The following is a 19,722-nucleotide window of genomic DNA, read 5'->3' on the forward strand; positions in this document are numbered from 1 at the left end:
GCGTAAATTTGTTTCATGTCTAGGGAGAGATACAACTAAACGCGATGTGTTATCCTGCAATGGGTCCTATAACAGAAAAAGGACTTTAGTGGAAAAACTGACGAAATCCAAAGTCTATAGTTAATAGTATTGTGCCAACATTAACGTCTGTTTTAAATGCACCATAAATATGTAAGATGTTTATATTATGGGATGCTGGATAAAGGGCATACAGGGACTCTCTGTGCCAACTCTGCAAATCCTCTATAAATGTAAAATTATTTCATAGCAAAAAGTTAATAAAACGAACAAGCAAAAACAAGAAACTATGCAGGGGACCCTAATTTGCTGATCCTGTCCTAGAGGAAATCTTGGCCACATGCATCAAAAAATGTACAAGGATTTTCACAGCAACATATTTTCAGTAGTCAAAATGGGAAACAACCCATAATCCAGCAACAGTGGAATGGATAAATAAAACACAGTAGAATCATATAATGGCATATATCCAGCAATGAGAATTGACAAACTGCAACAAAATGGTTGAATACCATACCACCATAGTTAGTGAAAGAAGCACAGCACAGAATACAGTAAGATTATATCTAAATGATATTCAAAACCAGGTTCAACCAAACTATACTGTTTAGAGATCCATACATAGGTGGTAAAATTATTAAATTGAAATATAAAATATAAAAAAATGATTTTTTGCCTACAGAAATGGCAATTTCATACAGCTCAATCTTAAAGAAATACAAGGAAATCATTGTCACAAGTCAAGAGAGTGGTCGCCTCTGGGGGACAGGAGAGGAATGTGATTGGGAAAGGTATACAGGGGACTTCTGGGGAACTGGAAAGGGCCTACTTTTTGATTTAGGTGATGGTTACACAGGTGTTCATTTTATAAATTTTCATTAAACTGTACATGAATGCTTTGTGTACTTGCCTATATACGGAGTTCACAATTTTTAAAAGGTAAAAAATTAATGTCATACCTGTTCTATGCAGAACATCATGCTCAGTTTTATGGGGAAAGCAAGAAGGACAAAACTAATTGGGGCTTTAAAAAGTGTATGGTCTAGTTGGGTAGATAAGACCCATATATAAGAAGATACCTTATAGCATTTCCAGTCAATGGGGAAAGATTAATTTTTCAATGCATGGTGTTGGAACAACTGAGGAAAAAATTTTGCTCCACACTTAATAACTTACCCCAAAATACATTCCAAGTGGTTGAAAGATTTAAATACAAAAAATTAAACTACACAAGTTCTAGAAGAAAAACAATGGATGAGTTTTTAAAAATAATCATAGAAGTGGGAAGGTCTTCTCTAAGTATAACATGAAATTCTGAAGCCAACACACACACACCAAAAACTCTGATAAATATAACTAGAGAAAAATTTATAGTAATAACTACCAAAAGTCAAGCCAAAAGACAAATACTGGGGAGAAATATCTGGAACTCACACCAGACAAACATTGCTTTCTTTAACAGATCAAGAACTCCTACAGCTAAATAAGGTCAATAATACAAGAGATAAATGAAAAAAAGATAAAACTGGTTCTTTGAAAGGGAATGAAAATGGGTCAAACATATGTAAAGGTACAATAAAGTACCAGTTTTACCCTTCAGATGAGTCACCATCAAAGTCTGATAACTCCTCCTGTTGGTGAGGGTACAGGAAAACAGGCAGTATGGAAAGTAATTTAGCAATATACTAAAATTACAAATGCCCAATCTGTTTGACTCAGTAATTTCAAAGAATGTCAAATTCTTCTAAGAATTTATTTTTAGGAATTTGGATATACTTGCATATGTACAAAGTGATATTGTATATACAAGAATACTCACTGCATCTTTTTTAAAATAAATTTATTTATTTAGTTTTGGCTGTGTTGGGTCTTCATTGCAGTGCACGGGCTTTCTCTAGTTGCGTCGAGCGGGGGCTACTCTTTGTTACGGTGCGCAGGCTTCTCATTGCGGTGGCTTCTCTTTGTTGCGGAGCACGGGCACTAGGCGCGCGGGCTTCAGTAGTTGTGGCACGCGGGCTCAGTAGCTGTGGCTCGCGGGCTTAGTTGCTCCTCGGCACGTGGGATCTTCCTGGACCAGGGCTCAAACCCGTGTCCCCTGCATTGGCAGGCGGATTCTTAACCACTGCGCCACCAGGGAAGTCCCTCACTGCATCATTTTTAATGGCAAAATATCAGAAACTTAAATGTCCATAATACATTATGTATTATAAATACATTATAGCACAACCATATAATGGAATACTAAGCAGCTATCAAAAGGAGTTAGGCAGCTTCAGATATACTGACCAAAAAATAACCTCCGAGATATTTTAAGTGAGGAAACAAGCAAATTTCAGTATAGCATGTGTAATATGCTATAGTTAGTATACACACACAATCACATATACATTAGTATATACACACACATATGCAAGCCTAAAGGTGTATATGTCATTACCCACACTAAGAATAAGGGTAAGAGTAAGACTCATGTTGTGAAAATGAGTTCAGCTGTATTCCTAGTTTAAAACAAGCAAACAAAAGGTTGGCAATGGTATGTGCATCCCAGTAGATGAACTGATGCAAGTTGTCTATCACTTATGGTTTCTGCTCATGGAGACTCTTCATCCCCCCTTGTATTATTGTCATGGTCTCCTAACTGGTCTCAGCCCTCTGAGGTCATCCTACCTAATACCACCAGTTATACTTCCAAAACAGAAATCTGATCAGACCAGTTCCCACTGATGACTCCATGCTAGACAGAAGACAGAACCCAAATTCCAGAACACAGTCCACAAGGCCCCCGAGGAGCCATCTCTGCACACTGCCCAGCCTTGCATCCTGCGACAGCTACCACAGCTTCTTTTACACAGCCATGCAATACTCCTGTGTCTTGAAACACGTTTTCTCATTGACCACAGTGCTTTCATTTCTTTCCTTCTTTGGAAAAACTCATGTCATAAGGCCTAGTTTAAATGCCACCTTTTCTGTGAAACCCCACTGGACTTCTCCTTTTCCCTCTGGACTCCCAGAGCACCTTTCATACAACAAAAATAGCACATCTTTATTGTTACCATGTATCACATTTTTATTGTTACCATGTCACAGCAGAATGAACACAGATTTTACAGAGACCTGGGCAACTGTGATGAGTTATCTTCCCAGCCTCTCTAATCCTCACACCTTCTTGTGTAAAATACATAAAGGGCCAAGTGCAGTATTTGGTGTATAATATGAACTCAGTATGTAGCTGCTGTCTAGGCTCTGCCAAACAAATTGTATGATTGTGACCAAGTTACACAGCCCTTATGAGCTTTAGAGCAGTGAAAGTAATGTTTCTATATTTTAGATTTGTTGAGGATTAGATGATATGTAAGGTACCTAGCACAGTCCTCAACCTATCCATGCTTAAATGTTTTCATCCTTTTCAACTAAATGATTAAAAATTACTTGCTCCAAATATGCACTGTTTTGAACCATAAGACAGAGAGGATTATAGAAGGATGTATGTGAAGTGGGGGAGGGAAAGAGACCAAGGTTTGGGTAGGGAGAGAGAACGTAAGAATATGGGTGTTGGAAGTAGTGGTCTGAAATCTCTTTACAGGTGCTAGAATACTACAGCCTATATGGAAAATAGAACACAGGAATATGCCAGAGCTTCTGGGCTCTTTTCTAGTTTCTACTGTCTGGAGAAAAGTCAAAGTAATGGATTGACTGTAGGGTGTCACACTGGAACTAGAATATAATGTAGTTTTTGGTGATTACCTTCTGTCCCAAATCAGAAAAACTCAAAATTACAGTTAAAGGCAGAGAAAGGAGATTTTCAGAAGAAAATCTTGGCAACTCTATCCTAGCAGCTAGGGGAAAAGATATGAAGCTCCAAAACCAAGCTAACCTGAAAATTATAATAGATGGTCAAGCTCCTCTGGGAAGGCCACTAACACACAAAGGGCAGACACAGCTCCAAGTGTCAAGCAATACCAAAGTCATTCTCTCCCTTTTGCTGTTTACAAGGCATCCCAAGTAGTTGTTTAGAAGTCTTGTTTTTCTTAATTACATCCCTTTCCCTGATTATACATATATATATATACACACACATATACACGCATTTCCCTTTCCTTGATTAGATGTCTGTACGGGGGAGAAGATATTCTATGGGAAGAAACTGGACTTACAGCCTAATATGCTTAGTTATAAAACTAGTAGACATTCCCAAATTTAATTCTCCTAATTTGTATATATATTTACATATATATGAGGATATATATCATTATATATATATCCTCATTTTATATATATATCTTTAGCGTGGCAATGGGCTTGTAGTTAGTTACAGTGCCAGACAGGTGACAATACTCTGCAAGGTTGGGGTAAGGTTCTATAGAATATAGTATATGCTCTGAATCAGTGACAAATATATGCTTCTGTTTTCCCATAGTAAAATGAGGTTTATTAACATTCTTAGTGCTGTCTAGTGCTATTAATCAAATCCAGTAGATGAGTTTACCCTATTTATACTTATTACTGTAACATGTACATGGTCTTCTGTCATTTTATATTTTCCATGTTTATGTTTCCTTGTTTTCTTTCCTTTTTTTTTTTTTGCAGTATGCGGGCCTCTCACTGTTGCGGCCTCTCCCGTTGCGGAGCACAGGCTCCGGACGCGCAGGCTCAGCGGCCATGGCTCACGGGCCCAGCCGCTCCGCGGCATGTGGGATCTTCCCGGACTGGGGCACGAACCCATGTCCCCTGCATCGGCAGGCGGACTCTCAACCACTGCGCCACCAGGGAAAGCCCTCTTTCCTATCTTTTTAAATAGATTTTGTATTTTCTTTTACTTCCCCCTGCCCCACCAATCTATAGTATGCTTTTAGTAATGCTAATGGTACTGTGGGAAAGAAAGAAGTCGGCACCCTTATACAATTTCTCACACCTCTTCCCTCACTTTACCTCCTGCTTTTTGTTGGTATCCTTGTGAACATATTTCACCCCCCCATTATAAAAGAGATATTTAATATAAAACAAAGTTCTAGTATAAATAAATACATTACCTTTTGTTTCAGAAAAATAATACATTTAGCGTTCACTGCCAGCCCCTTCACAGTACAGCTTCCCCGATCTGTTACCTATTTGATTCACCTCCAGAAAATTTAAGTTCTAATATATTTGGAAATGTTTTTATGAGGTCTTTACACATGAATGGGCATAGAATTCTTAAGCCAAACATTTTATCTCAATATCCCGAGAACTGCAATTCATATATCCAACAAAGAACTCACATTACTGATCAATAAGAAAAAGACAGAAACACAACAGAGAAATGGGAAAATGGCTTGAACTCTACCAAAGAGGACATATATTAGTGATCAGGGAAAGGTAAATTAAAGCCACATGAGGTGTGATGATATACCTACCACAATGGCAGAAAGTCTTTTGATACCATTTGCTGGTTTAGATGTGAAGTACTGCTGGTGGGAGTTTAAACGGCTACAACCACTTTGGAAAACGGGCAGTACCTACTAAAAGCTGAACACATACAATTTCAGTCCTAGGTATACACCCAATAGAAGTATATAAGTGTGTACATACATGTACCAAGGGATGTATATAAGAACGTCTTATAGCAGCATGCTTCATAATAACCCCAAATTGGAAACGATCCAAAAGACCATCAACAATCTAATGGATAAATGGTGGTATATTCATATTATGAAATGGAATACTATATAGCAATGAGAATGCATGAACTACAAATATTGCTACACAACACAGATGAACCTCACAAATACAACACTGAACAAAAGAAGCCAGAATATAAAATACATACATGTGAAGTTCAAGAACAGCCCAAACTGATCAGCGTGGTTAGAAATTAGAATAGTACTTACCTTAGGACAGGAGTCAGTAGACTTTTTATGTTAAGGGCCAGATGACAAACGTTTAAGGCTTTGCAGGGAATGCAGTGTCTGTGGCAACTGTTCCTCTTTGCTAATGTAGAGCAAAAGCAGCCACAGACAGTACGTAAACAAATGAGGGTGATTGTGTTTCACTGAAACTTCGACATTGAAATCTGAACATCATACAATTTTCATGAGTCATGAAATACTATTCTTCTTTTGATTTTTAAAAACAATTTAAAAACCTAACAAACTTGTTTTTAGCTCACAGATGTTAACCAGACTTGGTCTGCAGGCCATACTTGGCTTTAGGGAGTCAGGTGTAAGTAACTGGGTGGGGGCATATGGAGGTTTCTGATGTGATGGTAAAGTTCTGTTTCTTGATCTAGATGTGGTTACACAAGTACATGCTTTTTGTAAAACTGTACAGGCATACGTCATTTTATTGTGTTTTGCAGATACTATGTTTTTTACAAACTGAAGGTTTCTGACAAACCTGCGATAAGCAAGTCTATCAGTGCAATTTTTCCAATAGCATTTGCTTCTCTTCGTGTCCCCGTGTCACGTTTTGGTAATTCTCACAATATTTCAAACTTTTTCATTATTATTGTATTTGTTATGGTACTCTGCGATCTTTGATGTTACTATTGCAAAAAAAACTACAACTCGCTGAAGTCTCAGATGATAGTTAGCATTTTTTAGCAATAAAGTATTTAAATTAAGGTACTTTTTTATTTTTTTTAAGATATAGTGCTATTATACCCCTAACAGACTACAGTATAGTGCAAACATAACTTTTACAAGCACTGGGAAACCAAAAATTCCATGGGACTCGCTTTAATGTGATATTCACTTTATTGCAGTGGTCTGGAACCAAACCCACAATATCTCCGAGGTATGCTTACAATTTATATACCTTCCAATATGTGTTTCAATTAAGAGAATGCTTTTAAAAAATTAAACATTAAAAATTTTTTTTTTATTTATTTAGGCTGCGCCAGGTCTTAGCTGCAGCAGCATGTGGGATCTTCGTTGCGGCATGCATGCGGGATCCAGCTTCCCAACCAGGGATTGAACCCAGGCCCCTGCAGTGGGAGCTCGGAGTCTTACCCACTGGACCATGAGGGAAGTCCCTAAGAGAATGTTTTTGAAAAGTATATCTTAAATGGTAAAAAAAAATAAAAATAAAAAAAAAATTTAAAAATCCAAGTATGTATGACCAACTTAATTTTTGGTTAATTTATTTGTAAGGAATTCTTCATCCTTGGAATTCATCTTGAAGTTCATCCAGATTATTTGTCAATTTTTATTCATTTTCTTTCATTTAAAAAACATTTTCTATTTTATCTTTGACTCTTGCCTGTGTTCAATTTGTTTCATGATCTTTGCTGGAAACACCAGCAAATGTTCCCAATATTCCCGACAGAATGAATCTGTGGAGGATTCCTCCTGCCTCTCTTCTGTATCCCTTATCTCCACTCTGATTATGTTCATTTCTATTTTCTTCTTCTACTTTGGAGCAGTCTTTCAAGCCTGTCCTTCTTCCTCACTGATTGGCTTTTTCTGTAACTCTGATTCTGCTTTTTGCAGCTTCTAGTGCACTGTAAGTGCCTTGTGAAGTGGCACATTTCTGCAGTTTAATCCATACCTCTTGTGACTTGTCACTTTAATCTAGGACCTCATCTTTCATTTCTGGTTTCACAATGAACATTTTAGTCAACTTTCTTGAAGGTATAAATTAGTTGTTCAAACTCTTCTTGTATTTCCTAATGTAAGTCTTCACTTGAATATCCTATTTAATCCCTCTACTTTTCCCCACAGAATCTGAATGGGTTGCACGTTGAATTTTTTGTTTGTTTGCTTGTTAATTGGTCTTTCAATGGAGTTTAGCTCCCGGCTTTCTCCCCCTTGGCACTATTGACACTTTGGACTAGATAATTCTTTATTGGGGTGGTGTGGGGGGGAGCCCGGGGGGGGCGTCCTGTGCATTGTAGAATGTTTAACAGCATCCCTGGCCTCTGTCCACTAGATGCCAGTAGAACCACACTGGTGTGATAACCAAAAATGTCCTCAGACATTGCCAAATGTCTCCTGGGGTGAAGAGGGGTAAAAGAGCACTCAGTTGAAAGCCACGGGTCTAGACTCATTTGCCCAAAAGCAGAATGCGTAGAATCTCCCTATTCTTCTGTATTTACCTGGATACTACTCAAATTCTTCCCTTAGAAATTAAGCTTAGAGAATTAGATGTTGTGGAGGTTTCAATTATTAGTTCAAAAGTTCAGTGGCCTATGAGGATCTGGGGCTGGCTGTGGACAGCTGCAGCTGGGAAATGTCATCTCTACATGCCCTCTGTTTCTTGGAGCCAGTGCCTCTCAATGTGTATGTACGTTCGTGTGTGGAGGCTTGGGCTGTGCTCTGTCCTGATGCTAAGATTTTGGTTTATTTCCTCATATGGGATGGGCTGTTCACTCTGACAAGACATCAAGTTGAAATAAAGCCCCATGGTTTGCAGAATTTTTGTTTGGTGGTTCAGCAAATATTTTCCTCTACACAATGGCCTTTGTTTGGTGCTGTTGGCCCTTGGCTGCAAAGCTGGCTCCTAAGATGGCTTCTCATATTCTCCAGCCAACCATCCTCACCCCAGACCTTAACCCCATCAGAAACTGGAGAAGAGCAGGAAAAGGAGACTTTCCAAAGTGCATGCTTGCTAGATGTGTGGTCTCCAGCCCACCTCTCCAAGTTGGGGAGTCCTTTTGAGCCTCCACTGTTGTTTTTCCTAACCCTGGGAGTTGTATATAACTCATGTCATCACTGTTTTCAATTCAAATTCATCTTTAGTTGGCAGACAGCACTTGGAATTCATAGTTTAAGACTGGGGCCATTTTCAAATTTCAGTTGATGAAATTTCCTCTTACATTTTTGTTTGTCTTGGTCCCTTTCACCAGGTTTCAGAAAAGGAGTATTTTGCTATCTTACTGTTAAGTCATCATTTTTCCTTTTAGTCCCCAGTGTACTATTTCTTCCTTTTCCATAGAGGTTAAGTGACAGGGCAAGGAAATGGCTTAACTCTTCCTAAAGTAAAATCTCTTTTACGTCTCTCTTTGAGCAGTGAGGGAAGTGACGTTTTTTTCCTAAAATACATAGTAGAAAGCTCTGGGGTAGAGCTCAGGAGAACAAGATCCAATTTTTGAGGAAATGCTGGTTACGTGGCTCTAGGTGCTTTTTTTTTCCCTGTGCACTTAATTTTATACTCAAAATAGAAAAATATGATCTGTTCCACATTTGCACTAGGCTGGGGAGAGAATGAAATGTATCCTTTGTGCTATCAGCAAGAGATATTAAACACAAGAAACTACTCATTACTACCTAGCAGAAAGAGGGGTCCTTAATTTCTAAATGAACCTTCCACCTTCTCTACCACCTCTCTACACAGAGACTAGGGCACCCACACTTTCCCAGTGGGGAACCTCACAGCCAGGTATAGGTATAGGCTGAGGCATTTCTTTTCTTTATGACATTGATAAAAAGAGACGGTTGATAACTGGTGTACAGTTAATGCATAGGTGTCAAAATCACACAAAAGGTTTTACTGTACCCACCTTCTTTTTCCTATATAATGCTCCAGTTTCCTGATGTAATTTTAGTGGACGTAAAGCCAAACACCTTAAGTTTATATAACTAATTCCACTTGCATGAAAGTCAATAACTGACGGCTAGAACTTTGCCTCCTGGCAATCACAAATCCACACCGTGGGCAGGCAGATGGTTGGGCCCCACCCTGGATCAGGTGTGCCAGGTGAACTTTTTTAAAACTAAAATCTCAGGTCATCTGCCTGTGAGTTCATGGGCAGCATGCTGGGTCTGCTGGTAGCAGAAAGACTTTCATAACAATGGGCACACTCGGGCTTCCCTGGTGGCACAGTGGTGAAGAATCCGCCTGCCAATGCAGGGGACACAGGTTCGAGCCCTGGTCCAGGAAGATCCCACATGCCGCTGAGCACCTAAGCCCGTGCGCCACAACTACTGAGCCTGTGCTCTAGAGCCCGTGAGCCACAAGTACTGAGCCTGCGCACCACAACTACTGAACCCACGCACAATTACTGAAGCCCGCATGCCTAGAGCCTGTGCTCTGCAACAAGAGAAACCACCACAATGAGAAGCCTGTCCACCGCAATGAAGAGTGGCCCCCACTCGCCGCAACTAGAGAAAGCCCGCAAGCAGCAACGAAGTCCCAACGCAGCCAAAAATAAATAAATAAATAAGTTAATTAAAATAATAAAAAAAAAAACAATGGGCACACTCACTGATGACAAAGATTAAAGGTAAGGAGATCATGCCCAAACCTATCTGACGTCTTTGTAGAATTTAATATGGAGGTAGAATAAGGCTGACCAGTTGACCAAAAAATATGTAGAGCACCACCATATGATCGGCACCAGTTTAGATGTTTTAGAAATACAACACTGAGTCCCTGTTCTTAAGGAACCTGGGATTTAACTGAAAAGACTAGTATGCATATAATAACAAATCACATGAGACCTTAAATATTGACCCTTCTTCAGTAGTGATGTTGTTGGCTCTCCCAAACTATCTCTTTGTTCTAACCTATCCTCTCCTCAGTTTCTTCCCACATCTCTTCCATACTTCCCTCATGGCCTCCTGTTTGAGATTCTCTACCCTAAAAGACAGTATCCTCCATTCCTTTTTTTTTTTTAATATTTATTTATTTGGTGGCACCGGGTCTTAGTTGCTGCAGGCAGGCTCCTTAGTTGCGGCATGCGAACTCCTAGTTGCAGCATGGGTGTGGGATCTAGTTCCCTGACCAGGGATCGAACCTGGGCCCCTTGCATTGGAGTACCATCCACTGCGCCACCAGGGAAGTCCCAGTATCCTCCATTCTTGATCTACATAGTCAGCCTGGTGAACTGTCTATAACTGAGACTTCAATTACCATCAGTTTGCTGAAGAACCTCCGATTCGCAGATCCAACTGGATGCACACCTGCTGGTCCCCCAGACATGTCAAAGTCATACACCCAAACCTGCTTCCCCGCCAGTATTTCAAATCTTGGTGAATGGCGCCACCATCTACCCAGTCATCCAACCTGGAACCTCAGGAGTCATCTGTGACTGCTTCTCCTTTACTCCTCCATTCAACAGGTCACTGAACCAGTTAGTTCTTTCTCTCATTCTTTCTTTTATCCACTCCTCCTCTCCTTCCTCCTACTCAATGTCATTCTTACTTCAGGCACACATAATTTCTTGCCTGTGCTTGCAAACTCTCTGCCTTTGGTATCATCCTCTCATGCCCTGAAACTCTCCTCTCCAGCCACTCCCAATCTTTCATCTAACACACCAGTCATACCAGAACTACTTGTATTTCTCCATGTTTTCTCGCCTACACGTCTTCATGTGGTTTTTCGTGTATTTTTCATCTCTATAATCTTCATGTCCCTTTGCCTAGAACACTCTACTTTCTCCCTATTAATCTATTAAACTTCTGCTTATCCTTTAAAACTCACATAAGACATCGCTTCATCCAGGAAGTTCTTTCTGATACCCTTCTACCCAGAGTCTTATTCCCCACTTTATACTGGTATACAAATACTCTATTGCCAAAACAATATTTTAAAGACACGAAGTTCCTATTCATCTCAAACTGCATACAAAGGAGGAAAATACATTCTCATAAAAACTACAGGAAACAGACTTTACTGTAAACAGAGGTCAGTCTCTGTGTCCCCCTGTTCAGAACTGTGGCTCATACTGAAGTCACCCAGTGGGTGCTGCTATCAGCCACGTCTTCTGGGCAACATCCCTCCCTCACCCAAACTTTTACCATGCTTCAGGCAGGCAAAGGAGATGTTTTTCTTGTATTCACCTTTGGCTACTTCTTTAGGGCAGGATGAGCAACTGGATAAAAATACAGCATTCCTATGAAAACAACCTCTAAGATCTATGTCTCAGTTTATTGCTTTTGCTATGGTTAAATGTCTCCAGCTACCTGTGGACTGCTCCTCAGAGACATCAGGACAAGACTTGAAAGTTAACACAAACCTGTTTCCTTATCTATAAAATGATGAGCAGATGATCTCAAAGGATGCTCTTCCCACTAAAACATCATCTGGACTCATTCCCTGTCCTAAGCTGGCTCTCCCTGTGAATGTCCCCATTTCTGAGAATAGATAAAGTACATAAAGGGCGTAGCCAACAGGCATTGCAGTTCATCATCCTGCCTCTGACAGAAGTGTTACAGGAAGGCTAAGTGGTGGTTAGGGGAATCTCCAATGTGTGCCCCTACATATTAGGAATGCGCCAATACTCTCTTCTCCCAATAATTCAATGCAGAACTTCAACTTGTGCTGTTTTCTCAAGCCTGTACCTATCATACTACCTTTTGGAGTACAGCATTTCCTTTCATGTCTTTTAAATTTATTTCTTTGAAGCCTCAAGGGGTACCTTTAATTCTAGTATTTCAAGATTCAGAGAACAAGTAGATATGGATCCCATCCATACCTTCAGAACACCTGTAATCTTCATACAAGTGTAAGACAATGCTCTTGGTGTTTGGCAGTTTTGGGTTACCTGGTGATGCCCACATTGGCCAAAATTGCTTATTTGTCAAAAATCACCATGGAGCTTGAATATTAGGTTTCTTTTGCTATAAGACCTTTCCATGTTTTTATAAAGTTGTTTCCATACTTAAATTGCCTGTTATGAGCGCTTAATGGCATCTCCAAATTTCACTGTCGCTTCTATGGAAAATTCTTCATTATAGTGACCTACAATCTGCACCTTTCTATCTACCACTGTTGAGGGGCTGAGTTTCTGGAATATGAGATGGTTCCTAGCTAACATTAATCCCAGAGTGAACAAGCTTCGTTCCTAACCCTTGTCCCGCCCGAGCCTGAGTTCGCAAAGACAAGTTCATCAAACCAGTTGATGAAAGCACCTGTCCAGACGTGGAGGCTTTCCCTAACACAACCTCAACACCTCCAGAAACTGTTTCCAAGTGAATGCTTTCTTCTTTGGCCCTCTTCATGCCTAATACCACTGTTTTAGAAGGACTCATTTCTCAGCTAAACAACTTTAATCACAGTATGACATGGTGGTCCAGCTGCCTAGGTTCAAATCTCACTTCTACCATCTGCTAGCTCTATGACTTGGGTAAATCACTGAATCTAATTTTGCTTTCTTCATCACTCAAATGGAACTACTGACAGTACTCGCCTCATATAGATGTTATAGAGGATTAAATGAGGTAGTGACTACAAAGCACTTGGTACAGTGCCTGGAATAGGGCAAGTGTTTCATATTCTATTACTATTGTTGTGGTGGTTATTGCTATTCTCAGTAGCTTCCTAAGTGGTCTGCCACAAGATTATCACTCTTCACTCTTCTGTGCTACTTCTAGGAGGAGGTACTTTCAAAAATATTTCTTGATTATAAAATACATATGTCATTAGAGAAAATTCAGAAAACGTAATGAGGGAAAAGTCACCCACAGTCTGAACAGTGATACAACCACTGGTGGTATATTGCCTTCTAGTCTTTTCTCTATTTTTTTTAACCTAGGTGAGCTGATCATTTAACTACTCTTTGTGTCTGCTGTTTTCACTTCAGTGTTTTCCCATAATTTAACATTTAACAACACAAGGGGGGTTTGCTTCTAATTCTTTGTTTACATTAGATAGCATACAAATATTTTATCTGTATTACATATAAATAAAATACAAATGGGAGCAACAGATGATTGGTGGTGGTGGCTCACCTTACCTCTTGCCCACTGTTCCCGCCATCCACCTGCCTGCCAAGGCAACAGGTTGCCAGCATGGCCACACTGGGTTTCTCTGATGCTGACAGTCTACTGCCTGTGCTTTTTGCTCACTAGCTGAGACTTGTCCCCTCTGCTAGGGGGCTCCTCTGGCCTAAGGAATTCAGGAGAACACTGAGGGTTTGGGTCCACTGTGTGCTAGTGGCCTTACCTCATGCGAGCTTGCTCATGTCTGCTCCTAGACGGTGCTCACAAATTCCTCAGTCTGGAGTGGCTACCTACTCACCTCTCCCCATCTGTGTTCATTACAGTTTTCAAAACCCAGCTCTGAATAGTTTCCTAAGTAAAGCATTACCCTCCATGATGACAGCCAAGCCTGGTATTTCAGAGCACTCTGACAGTTCAACCACTTCCGTATGACAGCACAGACACTTGGCAGATACCCGCTGATTGGGCGACTGGATATTTCATTGTTTGTGTTGTCTCTTCAAGCAAACCACAAAGTCCTTCAAAGATGAACCGTTTCTCTTAATTTTTATCTTATTGGTCACTAGGACTGGGCTAGGTAAACAATAAATGACTGATGAATAAAGTAACAGCCAACACTTTTCTCCCTTCATAATACATATGTTTTTACACCTTTCTCTTGCTTTTTTGCACTTGATAGGCTTGGTAACAGCTAAGCACACTTACAGTTCTTCCTACATGCCAGTCACAGTCCTAAGGGCTGTATACATATTAACTAATTTAATCCTCAGATGAACCCTGGTGAAAGGGTACTATTAGCACTTTCATTTTAGGCATGAGGAAGTGATGGGATTAAAATTCAAATTAAATAAAAAAACTAGCTTGACCAAACATAATATCTATATAATTGAATTCCACAATTAAAATATTTATTATGCATCAACTATGTCCTCAGCCCTATAAAAGAATATTTCCTACCCCGGAGGGGGAGAAAGAGCAAATGAGGCCCTAAACACAGGAAGATAGGCCAGACACATAAAAACACAAAGAGAGAAAGTGGGGCCCCAATTCCTATGATCAGAACAAGTCTCTCCCAAATGGTGGGAAATTAGGGGCATTCAAAGTCACATCATTATTAAACTCGGTAACGAAGAGGGTCAGCCCTCGGTGGAAACCACAATCTCAGAGCACGTCTGTGAGCCTTTGGCAGGATGCTGCGCATCTGTTCCCCCCCAGAGAGAAGCACTGGGGCCAACTTTTCCTTGTTCCCCAAGTGATTCTTTGTCACTGGCCCCACTGTCTTGTACCCCAGGATTCTGGGGTAGCTGGAGCGGACAGGACAGCCCAGCTTCTCCTTACTGACTGGGGTACAACATCCCAACAAATCACACAATTGACCGGATATTAGTGTATTTAAACAAGCAGAGAAGACAGGCTTTTCATAAGACCTATTTGTGTGTCATAAAATCTCAAGAATTCAACATGCTCAGCATCAGCATCGTGTGTTTTGCCAACATCTGCAACACACACATCTTTTATGGAATGCTTGGTAAGTAGCAGAGGACCACAGCTTAGAGTGGACCTGGAGTTTCCTGAGGCATCCACAACCTCCCTGGAGAGAGCTGACATCCCCAGGAACAGTCCTCAGAGACCCGGGGCCCTACTTCTATTCCAGAAGACAAGGCTCAGAAACAGACCCAATTCCTCAGTGCTCTTACCCACACCATGGCTTCAACCATCACCTGAATGCTAACTACATCCAAACCCGTTAACTCAGAGCCCGACCTCCAATCTCTCAGCCCCTTCAAACTCAGTTGGTCCGAACAGAACTCGCCACTTCTCCACACGCGTGTTCTCAGTGCCCCCCACCACCAAGGCAGAGACCTGAGCGGTCTGCATCCCCATAGCCCCCCTCCTCAGAGGCCACTCACTCTGCAGCCTCTGCCCACCTACTCTTTCAGTACAGGCCCTTGTTATTTCTTGCCTGGCTCACAACAATACCTTTCTTACAGGCTCCCCCGCCAACCTTTCCTCCCCACCACAAGCCGGAATAGTCTTTCAGAAGCACAAGGTGATGACTGGTCATCACTTGCTTTAAAACCCTCAGGAGCTCACGATGTATTACCAGAGATCAAGTCAAACTCCCGACTGTGGCTCGCTGGGCCCCGCAAGATCTGGCCCCTGCCTGCCGCTCTAGCCACCTTTTGCTCATCTCCACACAGACGCCTCCCCTTTCGCTCCCCCAGAGCATAAGCCCTCTAAATTAGCACGACCCTGTCACAGCCACCGAGCCGTTGCCCAAGCTATTCCCTCTTCTCAGTATGTCTTCTTTCTACCCGACAGCCCCACCGGTCTCAGCACAAGCACCACCTCCCACGGGAAGGCTTCCACGATGCCTTCACCTCAATCTGTACGACAAAGCACCTCCACCGACACACAATACACCACACGGCATCACCATCAGTTTCCTTCAATGTCTTCTCCACTAGCCTGGAGCTCAATTCTGTGCCCACAGGCCCCGGTGCGGTGTCTGGCCCACAGTGAATGTTTTCCAGATAAAAAACAGTGCCTAGAAATCCAAGCCTGCCAGGTCACATCCCCTTGCCCTTCCCTGACACCCAGGAGGACTTACCTACGCAATCACAGGTGGGGAACTCGGCCTGGGCTCTCTTGGCAGGTGTGTCCAGCAGACTCTTGGTGGGTGTGTCCAGGTACTTAAGAGGTGACTCCAGGAAGCCACTGAGGGTGGGTGTGAGTGGGTTCTCGGCCTTGGTGGGTGTGGCCTCCTGGCCTCCCTCCTCTGAATGGAAGCAGGTGGTTGAGAGCACAGTCACAGCCCCTGAAGATTCGATCTTGATTTGCTTGGGAGAGCGGGTAGCAAAAGGGCTCTCAGGGGCTGGGAGACAGGTTGGCTGGTTCTCGGGGTCCTGAATGGGCACAGACTGGGGGCCAGGAAGCCCAAAGTTATCCCCAAATTCAGCCTCAAACTGCCGGATGAGCTCTTCCAGCTTGTCATCGGCAGGGGGAAGAGGGCCAGCGGAGCCTGGCTGCAGGGTTGCCATGGGGCTGGGAGACCTCATTTCCTGAGTAGGGGCCAGCAGGCTGTCCCCGGAGGGACTAGGTGCAAATAGCGCAAGAGAAGGTTCTGGGGGCAGGGGGACAGCAGAGCCCTGTGAGGCAGGAACGGGGGCAGGTGGATGTGCCTGCACGTCCTCAGAGGCTGGGGACCTCAGCCCTTCCAGGATGATTTGCCGCAGAGGTGGGAAGAGGGGCTGTGCTTCCCGTGGCCTGGACTTCTTGATGTGAATGGACTTCCGGACACTGGGCTTGATCCCAGGGCCAGCTTTGTCTGTTCCCACGAGACCTCCAGCTGGTGCCAGGGGCTTCCTTTTCTTCTCCTTGGGTGGTCTGTCGGATGGCTGTGAGGCAGGTGAGCTGGGTGGTGCCCACCAGCCGGGAGGAGGCTCTGAGGGAGGGGGGAGGGAGGCATCGTGGGCCTGTTCCAGGAAGAGACTGCGCTTATGGTGGAGGTGCTGCTGCAGGGCCGTCTGGGCCTTCTGGTGGGAATCGGGCTCTGAGGACGGTGTGGGGGCCTCCCTTTGGAGAATGGGGGATGGGGAGGAAGAGGGGACCTCGACCTTGACCTTGGGCTTGTTGGGCAGGGCCTCGGGCCGCTTGAATACTGACTGGATGTAATCACTGGCGCTGCCCAACAACTGCTCCAGTTCAGCCATGGGATCAGGGCTTGGGCGGGGCATGGGCCAAGAGCTCCGGGGAGTTGCTGGTGGGGTGTCAGTGCCCCAGGCTTCAGGAAACTCTGTTCTAGGAGTTGCTGTAGGGAAGGCAGGGCTATCAGGAGCAAAGGATGGGTGCTCTTCAGGAGGGACCACAGGCCATGACGGAGCCCGGAGGTAGGACTGGGGAGATCTGAAAGGAGCAGGAGGGGACAAGGCCTCAGGAAGCGGGCAAGAAGCCTGGGAGGTGGCATGAGAAGGTTGGGGGAGGGCAGAGGAGAGTTGTGTGAGGGCCTCAATGGCAATGGCGGTCTGCAGGCTGATGTTTTTTTCCTTGGCGATACTCAGGGCACTCTGGGACAGGGGCAGGCCCTCCGGAGGAGGAGGTATATGAGGGACCTCAGAGCTGAGGAGTGGCCTGGTGATTGGCACCAGAAGACCAGCCTCACCAGAAGGCAGAGTCCCTGGGAGCCTGGGCCGTTCCTCCCCTCCCTCCACAACCACAGACTTGATCTTCCCCTCCAGCCACTCGAGGTAGTCAGGGCATTCTGGGCCATCGCAGTTGCAGTTGGGTGGTTTCATGCCATGCCGAGCGAGGGCCAGGGCCGTCTGCAGCGTGTCAAGGTCTTCGCTGCCAGCAGAGCAGCTCTCGGGCCCTGACCGGGGTCCCCTGCTGTTGTTCCCAGCTTCGCGACTCATCTCACGGTTGAAGGTTTCATAGAGCCGGGTGCTAAGGGCTCCATAAGAGGACACAGCTTCGGCCACAGCCGAAAAGGCCACCAGATCGTGGGCATCTTCCAGGCGAGCAGTATGAGCTGGTCCTGGGGTCACGTCCCAGTCGGGCTTCTGCTCTGCTCGCCAAGGACCCCCAGTGCCCAGCAAACTGGGTCCAGCAGGTTCTCTAGCACCATTGACTGGCGCCCCTGAGGCGCTTAGCTGCCGTGAGTCCCCATCGTACACTGGCCCTGAGTCCATCTGACCTGGAACAGGTCCATCAACTGGGCTGAGCTCTGAGCCTGTCTGAAGAGAGAGAGAGGAGGAGGAACAAAAGGGGAAAAGATGAGCCACAGTATTTGAAAAGCACTGTCCTGCACCACACCACTCAGAGGCACAACTAACCCTGCTTTCCTTGCAAACCCTCCCTGTCTCTGATAGAGCTTGAACCTCAGCTCATCTTCTCGCACCTCATGGCTCAGCTGGCTGCACTGCAGAAACAGAGAGCAGGTCTTTAAGAGCTCCTAACGCAGAATTCTGAATGTTGCTCAGACCCTTTTTGAGCCACACCGATGAAACTCCCCTGAAACCAGGCATTTGTTGAGGACACACAAAGAGGGCTTTAACTCACAATGACCAAAGTGACACCAGAACCTTTGTTTTTTGTCAGGAGGAAAAGAAAGCTAACTAAGCATCCGTGTAACAATGCACCAGAAGTGCGAAGGCTGTGTGTGAACGGGCAGGGAAGGAGCAGCTTGGACTAACGAATTCAGCCTGGACAAGGAATCAGTCATGGCTTCTCAGGGGAAGGAACCCACAGTTCTTTTCTCTGCCCATTACTGTCCTCGCTTAAGCTCAGAGAGCTGACAAGACAACATTCCCACCCAGCCCTAGGCCTGAGGAAACTCTGATCATCCAATACAGTGTGTGTTTAGCCCCACGCCAAGCCAGTCACGCCAATGACAAGTGAGGTGCTGCTTGGAAGAAGAGCCAAGCTTCCCAGGAACCACCATTATTCATCTAATGTCCACCCAAAGCACACTGAAGGGGGAGAGCACAAGAGGAAGTGGGCCCAGAGTCCAGTCCAGCAAGTTAAAAGGTAATACGAGGCAGATCTGAGTTTGCAAGAATTCATCCCACCGGAAAGGAAAGACCTTCCTTACAGTAGAATGCCAATGAAAAATACAGGACATAGAAGGATTTAGAAACTCATCATGGATGCTACGAATAGCAGGTGAAAGCTTGATGAAGCACAGGATATATACATGGCCTCAAAACATCTCTTCAGGGCTTCCCTGGTGGCGCAGTGGTTGAAAGTCCGCCTGCTGATGCAGGGGACACGGGTTCGTGCCCTGGTCCGGGAAGATCCCACATGCCGCGGAGCGGCTGGGCCCGTGAGCCATGGCCGCTGGGCCTGCGCATCTGGAGCCTGTGCTTCGCAACGGGAGAGGCCACAACAGTGAGAGGCCCGCGTACCGCAAAAAAAAACCCAAAAAAACAACACGAAAGACATCTCTTCAAAAATAACTTAAATACAACAGCAACTTTATAGTGGAGAAATAAATCTGGCTGACACCACCTTTACCAAATGATCAAAGTTATCATCATCACCAATATTGGGAAAAAACCAACATCATGTG

At 43.9% G+C, this 19,722-nt stretch overlaps 1 protein-coding gene across 11 annotated transcripts in view; it reads right to left on the reverse strand.

Annotated features, from left to right (window-relative positions):
* The window catches only part of TET3 (tet methylcytosine dioxygenase 3), a 117,771-nt gene that overhangs the window by 42,957 nt on the left and 55,092 nt on the right, over positions 1-19,722 (reverse strand). For 9 of the 11 annotated variants that reach the window (XM_033838168.2, XM_033838169.2, XM_033838170.1 and 6 more), the window contains one exon: positions 16,267-18,388. In XM_033838168.2, coding sequence (XP_033694059.1) covers positions 16,267-18,388 — 2,122 coding nt within the window. The remainder of the gene's footprint in view (positions 1-16,266; positions 18,389-19,722) is intronic. The other 2 variants (XM_073791229.1, XM_073791228.1) reach the window with 1 other exon arrangement.

This window comes from Tursiops truncatus, chromosome 14, assembly GCF_011762595.2.
Source record: "Tursiops truncatus isolate mTurTru1 chromosome 14, mTurTru1.mat.Y, whole genome shotgun sequence".
Lineage (NCBI taxonomy): Eukaryota > Metazoa > Chordata > Mammalia > Artiodactyla > Delphinidae > Tursiops > Tursiops truncatus.